At 40.3% G+C, this 18,918-nt stretch overlaps 1 protein-coding gene across 1 annotated transcript in view; it reads left to right on the forward strand.

The window, feature by feature from the left end:
* Positions 1-18,918, forward strand: part of PHEX (phosphate regulating endopeptidase homolog X-linked) — a 245,623-nt gene that overhangs the window by 147,523 nt on the left and 79,182 nt on the right. Inside the window, exon 13 of the mRNA XM_043570128.1 lies at positions 18,098-18,175. Coding sequence (XP_043426063.1) covers positions 18,098-18,175 — 78 coding nt within the window. The remainder of the gene's footprint in view (positions 1-18,097; positions 18,176-18,918) is intronic.

Here is an 18,918-nt window from a genome sequence, read left to right on the forward strand (position 1 = left end):
TTTAGTTAGCATCAATGATCTCACATAAGTAAAAGTAAGAACAAAGAAACAAAAGAAACAAATTTTTGCTTGCCATGAGGGCTGTTAGGATTTATTCTGTTAACAGTTTTCTTGTAAATCATATAATAGTGTTAGCTACAGTCATCATGTTTTACATGACATATCTAGTACTCATTTATCTTCTAACTGGAAGTTTGTATCTCTACTTACTCATCCCCCACCCCCTGTTTCTGGTAACTATAAATCTGATCTCTTTTTCTATGGGTTTGGGTGGGGTTTTTTTTTTTTTGGTTGTTGTTTTAGTTTTTTCAATCCCACATATATAAGTGAGATGATACAATACTTGTCTTTCCCTGTCTGACTTAACATCACTTAGCATAATGCCCTCAAGGTCCATCCATGCTGTTGAAAATGACAGGATTTATTCCTTTTTATGGCTGAATAATATTCCCATGTATATATGTATACCACAACTTCTTTTTTTTTTTTTCTTAAGCACAAAGTATTTATTGACATCAGTATTTATTGGCAGGTACTGTGTTAAGATATTAATACAGTTTTAAAAATAAACTTTTATCTGAAACCACTTTGTGTACATTACATTGAGTATTACTTTTTAAAAAAGGCATTTAATATAATTAAATTTTCTTCCTTTCAAAATAACCATTATCTGGAAATATGTTATAAACATAATGTATCTAGCTAGAAAAAAAGAAAAGCAAGCATTAAAATAAATCAGTAGAATCTAGTATAATTTAGCTCTTCTGAAGTATTCTATCATCATTATTTTTTTTGCCAAAGCCTCCTGTTCCAGGGAAACAATGGTAGACTATTATGACAGGGTATACTCCATCATGCACCCCACCACAATGTGAATAAAAGTTGTGGTTTTTTTTGTAATTTTAAAATTCAAACATTTAATACATTGTGTTAAAATGCCCTGTGACATTGCATTACTACTAAGTGTAGAGAAGACATCTAAAATAATTCTATATGCAAACTCACTTTCAATTTTGTAGTTTGGCAGTGGATTTGGAGAAGCATGAAAATGAAGTTTTTAAAAAATTACTTTAAAAATATTTACAAATTTAAATAGTCTTTTTTTATTGTTTTATCCCATTGTTAAGTATTTTAATTTTTTATGATAATGGCAAAGCATGGTTAAGTATAAGGAATAACATAATAAACATACACGTACCTACCAATTAGTTTTGATACTTGTTATCTATGTATCAAATTTATTTCACCTATTTTAATTTTTTTTCAATATATGAAATTTATTGTCAAATTAGTTTCTATACAACACCCAGTGCTCATCCCAACAGGTGCCCTCCTCAATACCCATCACCCACCCTCCCCTCCCTCCCACCCCCCATCAACCCTCAGTTTGTTCTCAGTTTTTAAGAGTCTCTTATGCTTTGGCTCTCTCCCACTCTGACCTCTTTTTTTTTCTTTTTTTTTCCTTCCCCTCCCCCATGGGTTTCTGTTAAGTTTCTCAGGATCCACATAAGAGTGAAAACATATGGTGTCTGTCTTTCTCTGTATGGCTTATTTCACTTAGCATCACACTCTCCAGTTCCGTCCACGTTGCTACAAAGGGCCACATTTCATTCTTTCTCATTGCCCTGTAGTACTCCATTGTGTATATAAACCACAATTTCTTCATCCATTCATCAGTTGATGGACATTTAGGTTTTTTCCACAATTTGGCTATTGTTGAGAGTGCTGCTATAAACATTGGGGTACAAGTGCCCCTATGCATCAGTACTCCTGTATCCCTTGGGTAAATTCCTAGCAGTGCTACTGCTGGGTCATAGGGTAGGTCTATTTTTAATTTTCTGAGGAACCTCCACACTGTTTTCCAGAGTGGCTGCACCAGTTAGCATTCCCACCAACAGTGCAAGAGGGTTCCCGTTTCTCCACATCCTCTCCAGCAACTATAGTCTCCTGATGTGTTCATTTTGGCCACTCTGACTGGCGTGAGGTGATATCTGAGTGTGGTTTGGATTTGTATTTCCCTGATGAGGAGCGACGTTGAGCATCTTTTCATGTGCCTGTTGGCCATCTGGATGTCTTCTTTAGAGAAGTGTCTATTCATGTTTTCTGCCCATTTCTTCACTGGGTTATTTGTTTTTCGGGTGTGGAGTTTGGTGAGCTCTTCATAGATTTTGGATACTAGCCCTTTGTCTGACATGTCATTTGCAAATATCTTTTCCCATTCCGTAGGTTGCCTTTTAGTTTTGTTGATTGTTTCCTTTGCTGTGTAGAAGCTTTTTATCTTCATGAGGTCCCAGTAGTTCATTTTTGCTTTTAATTCCCTTGCCTTCGGGGATGTGTCAAGTAAGAAATTGCTGCGGCTGAGGTCAGAGAGGTCTTTTCCTGCTTTCTCCTCTAGGCTTTTGATGGTTTCCTGTCTCACATTCAAGTCCTTTATCCATTTTGAGTTAACTTTTGTGAATGGTGTAAGAAGGTGGTCTAGTTTCATTCTTCTGCATGTTGCTGTCCAGGTTTCCCAGCACCATTTGTTAAAGAGACTGTCTTTTTTCCATTGGATATTCTTTCCTGCTTTGTCAAAGATGAGTTGGCCATACGTTTGTGGGTCTAGTTCTGGGGTTTCTATTCTATTCCATTGGTCTATGTGTCTGTTTTTGTGCCATACCGCAACTTCTTTATCTATTCATTCATTGTTGGACACTTAGGTTGTTCCCACATCTTGGCTATTATAATAATGAGGCAGTCAAGTTTGAGAAGCAGAGCCCTATTAGAGTAGTACTGCTCAGACTAGAATGTTGACAACAGTCTCCTAGGGACCTTGTTACAATGCAGATTTTTAGTAAGTTTGGAGTGGAGCCTGAGATTCTGCATTTCTAATAAACTCCCAGGTGAGGCCGATGTGCTCGGATCATGGACCACACTTTGAGTACTGAAAGTATAGAGTTGGAGTTGGAAAACTTTTCATGTAGAAGAACAGATAGTAAATATTTTGGGCTTTGCAGGCCATGTCAAGTCTACTCTTGTAGCATGAATGCAGCCACAGACAATATGTGAACAAATGCATATGGCTGTGTGTATAAATCTTTATTTATAAAAACATGCAGCAGCTGGAATTTGGCCTGCAGGCCATGGCTTGCCGACTTGATCTAGAGCTTTCATAGTCTCAAGTTTTTGACCAACACCTTGCTGCTTTTCTCTCTTGTTGGGCCAAATCTTGAGTAAGAATTAAGTAGTTTTATAAGAGATTACTCATTTGCTTTGTTGAATGATGAATAATTGATGATGACATTTAGGCTGCTGTTTACAAGCAATGCACATTGTCCCTTGGCTGTGGCTCATTGCTTTTCCTTGAGTATAGGTGGCCTTTCTGATTTCCTTCCCTAGACTGCCTTTTCAGAGGTAGATCAAAACAGAGCTAAGACTTGTTCCAAAATGTGACCCATGGGCATCGTAGAATAAATAACCAGGGCTGAACTGTGGTGGCAAAGCAACTATGGTGGATTTGGGTCGCATTTCCTTTTTCTTTCTTCCACCACTTACCTCTGGAGCTTTTAGTTTGAAGGGATGGCCACTGGTACTCTGGAGAGCAACAGGGGACCTGGGCCCAAGCAGTTCACATTGACATATGTCACCCTCATAGGTCTGGCTATTCTGGCAGCAGAAAGTTACATGTTGCTGATGATATATCCTCAAGAACAGATGATGCAGGACCAAATTGTGAGTTTTGGGGGACCCAATTTTGGAACCAAGGACTCTTTGCTCAGAAGGCCCGTGTTCCTTCTCAAGGTCTTCTGGGGTAGGATTCAAACGTTCTTGATCTGTGGCTTGTGCATATTTGTATTTCTAATCCCAAAGCTAGTTAGGGTTGAGCTTTAGGAAAGTTTTAAGTTTAATTGGTTCAAAATTGAAACTGCTTCTCATTTGTCGTTATGACCGTACTTAAATCCTTAAGGGAGAGATATTATTTGTCTTTTGAAATGGGAGGACAAGGGCCAGAAATCTTGGGTCAGGGATGCTCATGCTAGACTCTTTTTCTCAGGGTGGTTTTTGCCAGTGGATCTCCTTGAGATTGATAATCTCTCCCTGGGGACCCACTCCCTACAACTTTCATTCTATTGGTGGAGTCTTATTTACCTCATTACCTTGGTTGGTCTGAAAAATAGATGCTCTGATATTTCTAGACTGGAAATACTTTCTTGCCTTTCTTTTTATGTTTTGACCTCCCCCCTTGGCAAACTCTTGGTCTGCCTGTGAAAATTTAGTTACATTGGTGTCCAGAACCAAAAGCTCAATGCTATGATTTTTAGGGAGGGAAGGTAACTCCTTCCTTCCTTCCTTCCTTCCTTTCTTTCTTTCTTTCTTTCTTTCTTTCTTTCTTTCTTTCTTTCTTTCTTTCTTTCTCTCTTTCTCTCTTTCTCTCTTTCTCTCTCTCTCTCTCTCTCTCTCTCTCTCTCTCTCTCTCTCTCTCTCCTTTCTTTTCATTCATTCATTCATTCCAGTTTTTGAGAGAGAAAGAGAGCACATGTGCACACATACACAAGCCGGGGGTGGGGAGGAACAGAAAATTCCAAGCAGGCTCCATGCTCAGCATGGAGCCCGATGCTGGGCTCAATCTCATGATGGTGAGATCATGATCTGAGCCGAAATCAAGAGTTGGACACTTAACCGACTGGGCCACCCACGTGTCCAGGGATGGAAATGACTTCTTTTCTTTTAATATTTATTTATTTATTTACTTACTTATTGAGAGAGAGGGGGAGAGAGAGACAGAGAGAGAGAGAGAGAGAGAGAGAGAGAGAGAGAGAGAGAGAGAGTCAGTCCCAAGCAGGATCCATGCTGTCAGCGCAGAACCTAACACAGGGCTCGATCTCATGAACTGTGAGATTATGACCTGAGCCAAAACCAAGAGTTGCGTGCTTAACCTACTGAGCCATCCAGGTGCCCCAGAAGCTTCTCAAAGGTATACTTAAAACTCTGTCTACATGCATCTTGTCGTTCTTACAGCTGAAAAAGTTATTTGTCTGGGCATATTGAATACAGTTACTGGTGCAGAGGTGGTCCGTACATTACACATTATTTAGTTCATTTGGATTCATAAAAATGAATAATATTTACATAATAGAATATTATTTTTCATCCTCAAAAGATGGTGAAAATATGGGCTTTTGAAGTCAGGTTAAGGCTAAATGAATCTGGGCTAAGAGGCTACTTTTGGCCCTTAAATGTCTTCAGGACATGGGGAGAGTTATATACCCTTTCTGAGTCTCAGCTCCCTGAGCTGTGACATGGGAAGGCTCTGTACCTACCTGTTGAGGTAGAATTTATATCTGATGAAGAAATGAAGCATTTAGCCTAGTACCTGGTTCATAGTTGGGATTCAACAAAGAGCATTGTGTTTGTTATTATTTAAAATGTTATTTCTATTGTTACTAATTCATTTTGGCTCTGGGATCTCCTCTTTGAAGACGACCTTTTCACAAGGTGCTTCTCTTCCCATCTGTTCCCATCCCATCTTCTATATTCTTGTAGTATTTTCCCTTCCCTCTCCCCTTTCCCTTTCCTTTCCCTTTCCTTTCCCTTATCCCCTCCCACTCTTTCTCCCTCTCTCCCTCCTTTCCTTCCTTCCTTCCTTTTGCATTTTGTTCTCCATATATGATCAACTGTGAGCTCCTTGAGGACAGGAATGCAATTTATTAAACTCTGTATCTCAGCTCCTGCCATACACGACAACATGGATGAATTTCACAGATGTACTGTTGAGTGAAAGAAGCCAGACACCAAGAATACACACTTTTTTTTTTTGAAGTTTAAGAACAGGCAAAACCAGGGGCATCTGGCTGGCTCAGTCAGTAGAGGATGTGATTCTTGATCTCAGGTTTGTGAGTTCAGTCCCCACGTTGGGCATGGAGCCTACTTAAAATAAATTAATTAAATAAAAACAAGCAAAACTAATTTGTGGAGATAGAGGTGAGAATGATGGTTATCTTGGGTGTAGAGGGATTATTGATTGGCAGGGCACAAAAGGAGACTTCTGGATACTTAAAATTGTTTTAAATCTTGTCTTGGATCTACTAAGGGGCCTGCATGTGCATTTAAAATGTTTTTGATTTGTACACTTAACGTATGTGTACTTTGTGTATGTTATAGCTTAATAAAAATTTATAAAGACGTTTTCCAATATGCAGCACTTGTTTGGCGATTATTAGTCTTTCAAAAAAAGGCTGAATATTGAATGGATGTTATGAAGAAAGTGGTCAGTTTTAATCACCATATGACTTTGGCCAAATTTTAAGGAAATTGTAGCATACATTTTGAAAAACACAGAGGATGTCATAGTTTGATTTGGTACTGTTATTTGCAACACTGATTGCATCTTCGCCTGGCTGTTGCAGAAAATAAAATAGGGATAGCAGGACTTGTGATTTGGGACCATTTGTGCAGGTGGCATGGCACGGGACAACGGAGATTTAGGGCTATAGTCCCATCAGGTCGATGGAACACCTCATTTTTAATTGAGTCTCTTGCTTCCACCTCTGTTTTCTTTCCTTCCCCTTGTCCTTTTATCATTCGTACTTTGAAGTGAAATCTGCAACTCTAATAGATGCTACTGACGCTCATGTGGCAGCTCTACCAGATGGTATTTGAATCTCGGGTGTTACTTGAAAAATGAAAAGACCAAACACATGCACAAATGAATGAAGGTTGAATTAATCTTTATAATTAAATGGAATATTACCCTGTTATGACTGATTTTAGCTTTCAAACTGGATTGCATGCTAATTTTTCAGTGAACTGTAATTGTATTAACATGGCTTTTTAGATGCTTCAAAGTACTTAAAATAGATTTGCCATGTTACTGAGAGAAAAGTTACTAGAACTTTTAATCTAAACATCTCTGAGATCTTGGGGTACATTTGTATTATGACTTGTCATTGTAAAGTATTTTCCAATGGTTGATCAATTCTTTGCCCTTGTCATCCTGGGATTTAGGTGGCACTGGCCACTGGATTGAACTGCAGATGCCCAGTGAACAGTCAGAAATTGTTGGAAGAGAGCCTGGTGCTTTCTTCATAAAGTACTCCTGTTGGTGTAAGAGTGGTGGTGACCAGTGGGATGCCTAAGCAATAATGAAGGGGGGATGAACCCTTGTCTTATGGATGGACACCACCATGGCAGGCGTCTCAGAAGTGATTCTAGAAGCCTTGGCAAGTATCACAACATAGAGCATCTAGCAATCTAGCCCAAAGTTGAGCATGCAGGAGAATCCCTTACCATACTGCTTCTTAACACTGAGTGACATTGTACCCCTGGGGAACATTTGGCAAGGTCTGGAGACAGTTTTGGTCACAACTGTGACGTGGGGAAGGGGAGAGTTACTGGCATCTAGTAGCTTGAGACCAGGGATTCTGCTAAACATCCCACAGTGTGCAGGACAGACCCCCACAGATGAGAATCATTTGGCCCAAATGTCATTAGTGCCAAGGTTGAGAAACCCTGCCTCACAGTAAGGTTTGTTATAATGCGGGTTACTGGAGCGGAGTCCTGAGACGTTCTGCCTTAGTAGGTCTGAGGTGGGTCTGTGAATTTTTGCATTCTTAACAAGCTCTCAAGTGCTGCTGCCACTGCCAGTCTAAAAGTAAAGCTTTGAGAAGCCCTGAACTAGAGGGCTATGGTGTCAAAGTTGTGAGCTGTAGGTATGGGCGTTGGTTGTGTGGCATCCCTCTCTTGTAGAAAAACTATGTGACAATTCACATTGGCCTCGTTTAATCATTCAGCAAGGTTATCTCATATGCTATTTGCCCCCACATTATGAGGGAGGGAGGTGAAGTTTTTTAGGCTAGTAAAGAATTGTTTATGTCACAGGTAAACCTTAATGGAAAGAATGACCACAGGGGCACCTGGTGGCTCAGTCGGTTAAGCATCCGACTTTGGCTCAGGGCATCACTTCACAGTTCGGGGATTCAAGCCCCGCATCGGGCTCTCTGCTGTCAGCACAGATCCTGCTTCATATCCTCTGTCCCTGCCTCTCTCTGCACCTCCCCCTTCATTCTCTCTCTCAAAAATAAACAAACATTAAAAAAAAAAAAGAATGACCACAAGACCCACTCATTTGCAGTGTTGATGAGAGAGTAGGATATGTTTCTTAAAGTTAATCTCCAACTTGGTTTCCATTTAAATAAGTAACTTAATAATTGAAGGAGGATTAAATAGCTGACTAAATTTACCTGAGAAATATTACGTGTTAGGGACTGGATGTTGCTTGTGTGTTTCTAAGCCCTTTGAATTTTGACATTTGAAAGTGATTTTTAATAATTTCCATGCAGTTTTTCTTCCCCCCCAGAAGCACATTGATTTTTCCATGGTATTAATTCCTGCTTCTGGTTAATATTTTTATGCTGTCCCTGTTTTAAAATTCAGGTGGTTACCTCAACAAAACATGAAACCTTATGTTGAGTCACGTGTTTATATCTTGATGAAACTGTTCAAAAACTTAACCTTTGACCCTTATCTTCCCCTTGCTATCTTTACTATTAGTTTTGAAAAATCTGTGAAGCTTTTATTGTGAAGAGGTGTTGGCAAACTACTTCTACAAGGACCCAAGTAGTAAATATTTTATAGGCCCTGTGGTCTCTTTTGTGGTTACTCAGCTTGGCAGCTGGAGCTTGAGAATGGACATAGGCCACTAGACAAATAAGCTTGGCTATTGTTGGAGAGGAAAAAGTTTTCCTCTACCCTTTGAGGTCCAGTGTTTGGGGCCTGTGAGTTAAACTGCCAAAGACAGATTAGCAAGAAAAAGGACAAAGTTTATTCCCTTAAGTAGATGGGAACCCACAGCAAATGTAGCTCAGAGAACCCCATTGAAGATTTGGGGCTTAAATACCATCTTAATGGGAATGGGTTAGGATTTCAAGTGGCAGTAAATGGTGGGAAATGATTGAGCAATATATGGGGGAAACTAATAGAAAGTACAGTTTGTTTTAGTGAGGTCTGTTTATGCAATCTCATCTCTGGTTATAGGAGTCATTTCCTCTGGCATAGAAAGCCTCCCTTGAAGCTTCCATGAGAGTGGAATTCTTCTGGAAGGCTCTGCTTTTAAGCAAATAAGGGGAGTGTAGAGAAAGCCTATTCCTGCATCTATTGATTCTCAAATACCTCCAGTTCAAAAGAATTCTTAGGCCATGGTGGCATATTGTGCACCCCTTCAGCAGATTCCTGTAAAACCATTTACAAAAACAGGTGGTGGACTGGTTTTGGCCTGTGGGCTGTAGTCGCTGACCTGATGTAGAGCCCTGTGTGGGTGACAGAAAAAATTTTTGTGACTTTGGCCCATATAAAAGCCTGAGTACAATATAGGACTGTTCCAGCTCTTGGGCTTTTCTCATCTTGGCTATGTCTGGACAAATGGATTTAGCTAATTGAAGCTTAGGATATTCATTTGAGAAGGTTTAGCAGCTGTTGTGTGTTTGCAAAAAGTTTGTTAGCAATTGACTATATGTGATTGAAAGTAATAAAAAGACACTGATTTTTTAAAAAATTGTATGATCTTGTCACTCTTCCTGTTCAGTTTTAAAGGGAGTGTATGAGACTTCCCTCTGTTTTTAAGGTAATATTGCCCCTATCTACCCTCAGGGGGATATGTTATTTTATGGATTAATCCTTGGATAGTTTTGGATTCTTAACTCTATCACTGTTACCTGCTCCATTTATTTACTAAGAACATCCAAATTTTTGTTTGTTTAACTCTGTTGGGTGCAGTACTCATCCAAGTGAGGGGACCATCACAAAGACATCCGGGAAATGTTCAGCACCAGTTTGGCTACACTATAGCTTACCCGTGCGTGTGTAGTTTTCCTTTTTCAGACTGGAAAAACTGCCCACCTCCAAGACACATGGAGTTGGAGTTTTCAAAACAAGAGGAGGGATGGATGGAGCTGGTTTGCGATGTGGAATACTTCCTAGAATGTTGTCTGTGTTTCACGAGAAATGGGTATTGTCTGCTCCACTGGGACATGACTCAGGCAGGGTTTAGGATGGAAGAGCCAAAATCTGAGCCTTCCTGGCTTCCAGCTCTTGTAAAATCACAGCTGTGACTTGCGCCTATAAAGCCCTCTGATTTAGGGGGGCGCTGAACTTATCTTCCACCCCAGCATGATGCATGAGCCTGTGAACCACACCCAAAAGCAATTTGCAGAATTAAAGTTTTCGAAGACTCCTAATAAATCAGTGCCATTCTTACTGAGAAGATAAAATTTGATTTTTCAGATAAATGCATTGTTATTATTTGTGGGATCCAGATAGCCCCAGAGGATATTAAAGCCTGTTCCCCAGGCTAATTTTCATCAATACCGTCAGCTCTGTTTAGGATAATATCTTCCGCCAAGGCATCTACACTAGTCCATCATTTGTTTGGTATTATGAAAACTGCCATTGTTTTGAAGGATAGTGTAATTTCATGTACGGTCTCCTGAACTTTTGGATGCTTAAAGCTCAGAATTTTGATTGATGTTTAATCGTTATTACAGAACTCATCAGAGAGAATGAGGCCTCAGTGTGGTTAAGCCTGACTGAAGCTTTCTTTTTTTTTTTTTTTGAATGTTTATTTATTTTTGAGAGATACAGAGACAGAATGCAAGTGCGTTAGGGGCAGAGAGAGAGAGGGAGACACAGAATCCAAAGCAGGATCCAGGCTCCAAGGTGTCAGCACAGAGCCCGACGCGGGGCTCGAACCATGAACCGTGAGATCATGACCTGGGCCGAAGTCAGACACTCAGCCAACTGAGCCACCCAGGTGCCCCCTGACTGAAGCTTTCAAAGCCATTGCAAGCTTAAAAAAATCGTGCTATAAATTGTTTGTAAAAGGGCAATTGATCATCGTGTTCCTTTTTTTTAAAGTTGGTTAAATTTATAAAAAAGAAAAAAAATGTGCTAAGAGACTTAACTAGGAAGCAGAAACACAAAGCTGTTTAATTAAGTGATTAAAGTGATCCCTTTGATGTAATACATGCAAGATGTTTGAGAATTTACCTGACTCTCCAAAACAGCCAAGTCGGTGGGGATTAAAACAAATGAGCTTTCCATCTTGCTTTCTGCCAATCAGCTTAATACCAAGTGGCTTTGAAAATTCAGGAGTAAAGCACCCCTCCTGACCAGTTTTAAATCAGTTTGGTCATCTGTGTCAAAATTAGACAGTGTTTCATTGTCACAGCCAAGTAAAGCAGAATTACGTTTGTTTCTGTTTTTCCCACCAGCACTGTCACGTTGTAGTGTACCTTGTGGAAAATTCTGGGAAGGAGGGGTGACTTATGTGTTTAAATCACATTGTGTTTTAAATTTCTGATGTTCATTGTTTTTCTGAGTTCATCTGTGATAGTTATTCTCTCTCTCTCAATGGAATAATCCTCACTTTATGAACTCTTTGTTGTCTCCACAGGATTAATTGTAATTTTTTAGAGCTCTAGCCCTAAGACTTTAGGGCAAGGAATAAACTCCTAAGCAATTAAGATTTGTCGTATGTACATGTTAGTAATAGCAAAGAGCAAAACAAAATAAAAAGTAGCTAAAAATGCATGCAGATGCACATACCCCTGCCCCCCCTCCCCCCCCCCCCCCCCCCCCCCCCCCCGCCCGCAGCACTGTTCAGTGTGAATCACTTGGGCGGGCATTGTTGAGCACTTACTGTGTACTAGGCCCCGTGCCACCAATTGAGGCGACTTGATGAACATTCCACTCTTATTGAATTGTCTATGTCAGCCCAGCAAACTACGGCTCTTGAGCTGTGCTTGGCATGCTGCTTATTTCTGTATGGTCTACAAGTTAAGAATGGATTTAACATTTTCAAATGGTTTAAAGAAATCAAAATAAGAATATATCATGATACATAAAAGTTATATGAGATTCAAATTTTAGTGGAACACAGACACAGCCGTTCATCTGTGTGTCATCTACAGCTGCTTTCCTAGGTACAATAGCAGAGTGGAGTAGTTGCAATAAAGACCATATGGCTGGCAAAACTGAGAATATTTACTATCTGATCATTTACGGAAAAAGTTTGCTCGCCCTTGATCTAGGTGATTCAACTTTTCTTTTCCCAGCTCCTTTATTATTCAAATACTTCTTTTCAACTCTCTGTTTTACTGTATTTGTATTAGAAGTAAAATTACCCAATTTTACACATGAGAAACTGACAGGTTCAGAAAATTAAGTCAGTGCTGTTACTTTGTAGTAGCAGTAATGGCAAGTTGTCATAGAATATTTTTCCTCAGTTCCATTATACAAATACAGTGAGACCATGGATCATTTATATATTTTTATGTTTCGTTAGCCAAGGAAAATCCTGGCCTTAGAGTACTTTATCAATAAGTTATTTGTTGATTGATTGGAATAGCTTATATTAAGACAGTTTTGGTTGTCCTCAGGAATCAATTCCAATGGATTTTAAACATTGCTCCATTTTCCAGAAAGTTCCCTTGGTTCTGACAAAGTCTCTTTTTCCCCTACTTTTTTCCTCCTATGGTAAGATCAGTTAATATGGAAATGTGCCTTGATATTAGCAGCCTTAAATGTCATGTGGCAGACTGTAACCTTTCATATTTTCTGATACTGTTGTTGACATTGGTCAGAGTGGTTTATCAACCAAATTACTCATTATATGAATCAACATTTATTGTGTGTGCGTCTATCACTTGTGTGCCTGCCATTGTGTTGCATGTGGGGAACACAATGGTGATTACATGGAATAGGCCATTGGCTTAATTTGAGTAGTAGCAGAAAGAAGGTTCTCTTAGCTATAAAAGCCTCCTTTATAATTGGATTTATCCCTTTGGTTAATGAAGTACTGTTTTAAATACAGATCTTTCTTCAGGGTTAATACATTAGATTGCTATTAGTCACTCACATTTTATTAAACATTAGTTTGAGGCCTCAGTGACAGCTAATGGATTAGCTGCCTTAAGGGAATAACAGTTTTGATGGATGGTGAGGGAAGGGGAGATGACTTTGGAGCCAGTGCATTGCCAAGGAGAGGCCAGTTTGGGTATGGTCAGGGAGCAAGTGGTATGAACACCCCCAGGACCTGCTAGATGTTGGGAGGAATGGATACAGGAGACAGAAAGGAGAGGGAGGCAGAAACCAGTATGGCAAATACGAAAGGCAACCTTTTTCTTTGATCTTTTCTAGAATTAGCTTTCATAGTGTTGCTTGTGTCCATTTTCTAAGGTGTGTGAACAGTGGCCCTCAAAGGAGTCCCCAGACTTTTTTGGAAGTGTGAATAGTCTGGGTTCTCCTGGCTCATGCATAGAGTTTGGCTTTGCTTGGAAAATCTTCCACCATGCTCCAAGAATCTCACGGGCACATCTGTCTCCGCGTTGACTACTGGCTTGCTTCACCAGCCTTTCTCTCTCCCCACTTTGCATGGCTCTCTGAAACTGGACCTCTGATTAAAGAGAGTGACAGTCTTCCTCAGGGGCGTTCAGGCATTTGGTTAAGAGTGTGATCTGGTCTGGCCTTACCTGAAGGACCCTCTAAATAAGCACACAACAATTACTCTAAATCCCTGGAAGAAGTCACGTTTCTACTTTCTGTTTGTAACCTGCAGTTAGCATTTATTCATCGTCTACTCAGGACCAAGGCATAAAAAAGTGCTTTACAGGATGTGTCATTCTGAATCCTTGCAGACAACCCTCTGAAGTAGGCCCTATATTTTTCTCAGACTGCATCTGAGGAAAAGGAGAGCATATTAGGGTTACATTCAGCTGCAGCTAATGGAAAACATGGTATACCATGCCTTAAACAAATAAGGGGTTTACTTTCCTTATGTCATGGAGGAGAAAGGTAGGAAGTTCAGGGCTGATATGCTGGGCTCCAGATGCCATCAACCCGTCATTCCAGCATCTTTAGCATGTAGATCTTCTTCACATTTCATGCCTTGTGATTACAAGATGGCTGCTCTACTTCTGGCATTGAATTGGCATTATAGGAAAGAAGAGGAAAAGCTAAAGCAGTGGTTCTCACTTCAGGGCAGTTTTTCCCCTAGGGAATTTTTGGAAATAACCGGAGATAATTTCGGTTGTCCAGACTTGGGGTTGGGTGTTTATACTGGCATCTAGTGCATAGAAGAAGCTGACAACACTGCTAAACATCCTACAGTCTACTGGACACCTTCCACAATAATTATCTGGCTCAAAAATGTCAATAGAGCTGAGATCTAGAAACCCTGGACCAAAGGAAGAAAACACAAACCAGCCAAATCTGTCTTTTTTAAAAATGGACTCCTGGAAGTGGAACACAGCCATTAGCCAGAATCTCATTCCATAGCCAATTCTAGCTGCAAAGGAAGCTAGGTGATACAGCTATTTTTTTGTTTGTTCTTTTGTCATCCTGAACAGAATTGGAGTCTGATACTAAGAGAAGGAAAGTAGAATGGATATTCAGTAGACAACAGGAAATACCTGCTTCTGAAAAGTAAGAACTTTGCACAAGGTCACAGAGGTGGTGAAGATCAGCAGTGGCTTGAGCCTACTCCATTGAGGAAGGACGTTTGGTTGTCACATGCAGCAGTCCCTTTCCAGAACTTTGTCTGAATAAGGAATGCAAATGCATGCAGTGGTTACAGAAAACTCTGGAGTTTTTGATCAGTCACAATCAGCCTAGGAAATATTCCTTGTCGAACATAATATGCAGTCTGTTACCTATTTATACCACCATTCTCTCAGTATTTGCATTGGGACTTGCCTTTCCTTCTTGTCTGTGTCACCAACCCATGGGGTAACTAATTTCAGGCCTGTCTCACCATACTTTGCTCTTGAGCAAGTCATCAAGCTGTTGGTATTCATTTATCTCATTCATGAAAAGTAAAAAGGTGATGTAATCACTGTTTGCCTTAAAGTGTGTATCAGAGTTCATGCGGGAACATGAATGCCCTTCAAAGTGTATCAAGGAAGAAGATGTACAATACAGGGAATTGGAGGCTTCTGCAACTGTTGGGAAGGCTGGAGAGCAAAGGCCACAATCTCTCAGTGAACTGCTGCCCTCACACAGAAGGGGTCTTCTCAGGAGACTGCCTGGAAGCTGCTGGCACAGCGCTCCCTCTGCCATGCGCAGATGGCTCTGTGTCTGCCCATAGCTCCCAATGAAGTGAATAAATATTGTCTCCTTCTACCTTTGCAATGTCCTATAAGTTGTTCTCATTGACAGATTCTAACGTGGAGCCACGCCCCATGGGATTTCTGGAGAGGGACTTCTGAAGCTTCTCGGAGAAGAATGTAGAATGGGGCGGGGTGGGATGATGTGGAACTGACAACAAACTGTCTGACAGAGGGACCATTGGAGTTTGAATGGAGGCATACACAAAGGGCACATTTTGGAAAGAAGAGCACTCTGTTCAGCTGTTGGCAATGTTGCTACTAGTCTTATTATCTTATTCTATGTATATGTCCTTGGGAGATGAATTACAGATTCTTTGTAGCTCTCTTCTGGCATCTTCAAGTCTTGGTATTGCTAAATAAATAATAAAAAAAGGATTCAATGACCTGCATGTACAGTGTAGAAGGTAATATATTCTGTGAAGCTCCATAGTGCAGTGGGGGTCCCAGAACGCGAGGTTTGAAAAACAATGCATAATTCATCAGCATGCTCCAGGAAGACCAGTGTTCAGAAAATGATTGTGGATGACCCAGCTTATATATCTCTTCACTTTTGGGGAAACTATCTGGAGCTCTTTATTTGCTCTATGTTACGCAAGTGACTAGTGGCGAGCTCATAAAATGCAACGAGGACTTAAATGCAATGAGGGAAACACTACTACAACAGTCTTGAAACAAGGGAATTTATGGGCATAGGAGGCATTGTGTGGCGTTGGGGGAGAGTTGTAACCTCTAGTTATCTGTTCTCTAGATCACATCAGGCTTTCAGTGTAACTCACAGGTTTTTGAAGGCGGAATTTGATCTGTGCTATATTTGAGGCTGGAATGACAAAATCCATTATGACTGTGTCTTATGGCACTTGTAAAATCCTTTCTGAGTCTTTGAGTTTCAAGTTTCTACTGATATTTAATATTTGAATTATCTCAAGGAAGATAAGGAAAATGTATTATGTTATTCTGTTTATTTCTTGAGTGAGGAAAATTGAAAGGGACTAAAGGTAAAAAACTCATTAGCAAGAGCAATATGCAAAGGTCACTGGTTTTGCTGTGCTCAAATAAAACCAGTGTGTTTGGGGTTGCCTGGTGTCTAGTGTTGGGTCTTCTGGAGACAAAGCTGGAGATGAGGATTTGGGTGCAAGTGATTTAGGATTTATTCTGCAAGTGCTCCCAAGAGAAACCAGCAAAGGAATAGGGGAAGCCAGCCAGAGAAGGGTGAGAGACAGCCAAGGGTGTGATTTTAGGGGAAGTCTCAAACAGCCTGATTGTTCAGGGGAACTTTGGAGTGCAAATTAGACCTCACAGTTTGTCCCAAATTGAGGCAAAATAGCGGGGCTTTCCTACTCCTGCTACAGCCAGGCATTGGCTGAAGGCTGCTGGGGTAGGTGGGGGGTGGGGATAGGATCCGAAGGTAGATGAACTCCCAGGAAAGAACTGTTTGAGTACAGGCCAGGGGCTCCAGTAGCCCTAGGGCAGGCCTTCTAAGATCTGATGTGCTGGCCACAAAAAGAAAAAGAACATTAGATATGGGGAGGGATGTGGAGAAGCAATAAAAGGGATCCCAGGGAGATCTGGGTAAATCCCTAATTTCTCTTTGAGTAAGCCACTCTTTGGTTTTTATGAAATCTAGAATCTGGGGAGAGGAGAGAGACATATTTTCACATGGGATTGTAAAGTTTCTCTAGAGCAAGAGTTGGCAAACCTTTTCTACAAAGGGCTGGATAGTAAATGTTTGAGGTTTTGTGGGCCACAGAGTTTCTGTTCCAGCTACTCAACTCTGCCTCCGTAGTGCAAAAGCAGCCACAGATATGTGTAAATGAGCGGGTGTGGTTGTGTTCCAATAAAACTTTATAAAAACAGATGGAGGTGGGGTGGGGAAGAGAGGGGACACTAGATTTGGCCCATGGTTTGCCAGTCCCTAATATGCAAGTTCCTTGTATGGGCCCAAGGTGATTTTTCCTCTATTCATTCTCTTTATGCTGCAGAACACAGGGAGTAACTAGTATGTCTATCAAAGGGATGGTTGTGACGCATCTTACGTTAGTTTGGACCCTCTACCTCCAATCTTTCTGGCATTCTGGCCAGCATCATTCTCAGTGTTGCATGGTAATCTTGCTGAAGGGTGATTCCTCTTGTTTGACTCCTGCTAAAAATATTTAGTTCTCTCTTATCTATTGACTTTTTAAAAAAAATGTTTTATTTACTTTTGAGAGAGAAAGAGAGACAGAGCGTGAGCAGGGGAGGGGCAGAGAGAGAGAGGGAGAGAGAGAATCCCAAACAGGCTCCCTGACGTAGGGCTCGAACTCACAAACCGTGAGATTGTGAACTGAGCCAAAGTCGGACACCTCACCAACTGAGCCACCTAGGCGCCCCTGTCCTCTCCTGTCTATAAAATAAAATACAGACTCTTCGCATGGCATTCAGGAATCCCTGTGAACTGGCCCAAACCAGTTTTCCTGCATTGGTTACTGCTCTCCCCTCCTAGTACTTTATAGTCCAGCTACAGCAAGCTACGCCCCCCTCTCTGTGCCATGATCTTCTTTCCTGGGCCCTGTCTTTGCCCCTTTTGTTTGCTCTCCTGGAATGTTCTTCATCTCACTTCTGCATTTTGAAGTCCCAACCATTCTCTAAGGATCAGTTTGGTCACCTACATTAAACCTTTTTCCCATGAGGAATTAGTCTCTGCTCTGGACTTTGATAACAATATTTTCTTTGTTTTAAAACCTGTATTTTATTCTTACTATATATTTGTTTGTTACATTCACTGTACTGTTAATGTATTGAGGGTAGGGACTGAATTAAAAAAAAGTAGATTTTTTTTTCTGCATTTCACAGTGGGTTGTATATAGTGTAGTAGATACTCAGTAAAGAGAGTTTTCAGATGAAAGTTGCATTCCTACGTTGTGTGATTATTAATGATTTGAGTGCTGAGACTCTGACATCATTTTTTTCTTTCATTTTTATAGGCAAGAGCTGTTTTGGCAAAAGTTGGCTATCCTGAGTTTATAATGAATGATACTTATGTTAATGAAGACCTCAAAGCAGTAAGTGCTAAATATACTGTGTTTTTGTTTTTTTGGCAAGTTTTACTGGCCTTGTGCCTTTCAACTAACCCAAGTCCCAAGCACTTAAACCGGGTAGTGCCAGAAAGCACCAACTTTTGATTCATTCCTTGGCTAGATATGAGCCTTAATATGCCAGGAGTATCACAAGATTTAGAGCAGATTCAAATTAAAGGAAGTGTCAGAAAGAATGCATAGCTGAGTGGGTACCATAAAGCAAATGGACCTGGATTCGGTCTAATTTTATCATAAAGGAAAGAATTAAGCAAATTGAGTATTTTACAATTAGTGGGCATGTTCTAATGTAAAATGCATGATGTTTGTTGTTAAACATTCTTTATGTGCTTCACTCCTATTAAATGACGACTAATAAATCTGCCTGCTGGGAGTTAACTTCATTAAACTTCATGAGTGTTTTGGCAGATTAAGTGCACATACATATGACTCCATAATTTATTGTGAGTTGGACTGTATATTTGAAGTAAGCTATTGATGGAGGAATAGTAATAATTCTTTTATTTTCTGATATTTTGGGACATGTATTTTCCAGTAGATATATTCACCACAGGGCTTTCTAATCACAACCAGTGTTACTTCCTTTCCTATATATAGTTCTGATAAAGAACTTTCCTTCCTCACAAAACCCCCTATTTTTACCACTTACTAGATTTTCTTGAAAAAGCAGTTTTTTAGTTTGTTAAATAAGTAAGGTTCTGAGGTACAGG

This window comes from Prionailurus bengalensis, chromosome X, assembly GCF_016509475.1.
Source record: "Prionailurus bengalensis isolate Pbe53 chromosome X, Fcat_Pben_1.1_paternal_pri, whole genome shotgun sequence".
NCBI classification, from domain to species: domain Eukaryota; kingdom Metazoa; phylum Chordata; class Mammalia; order Carnivora; family Felidae; genus Prionailurus; species Prionailurus bengalensis.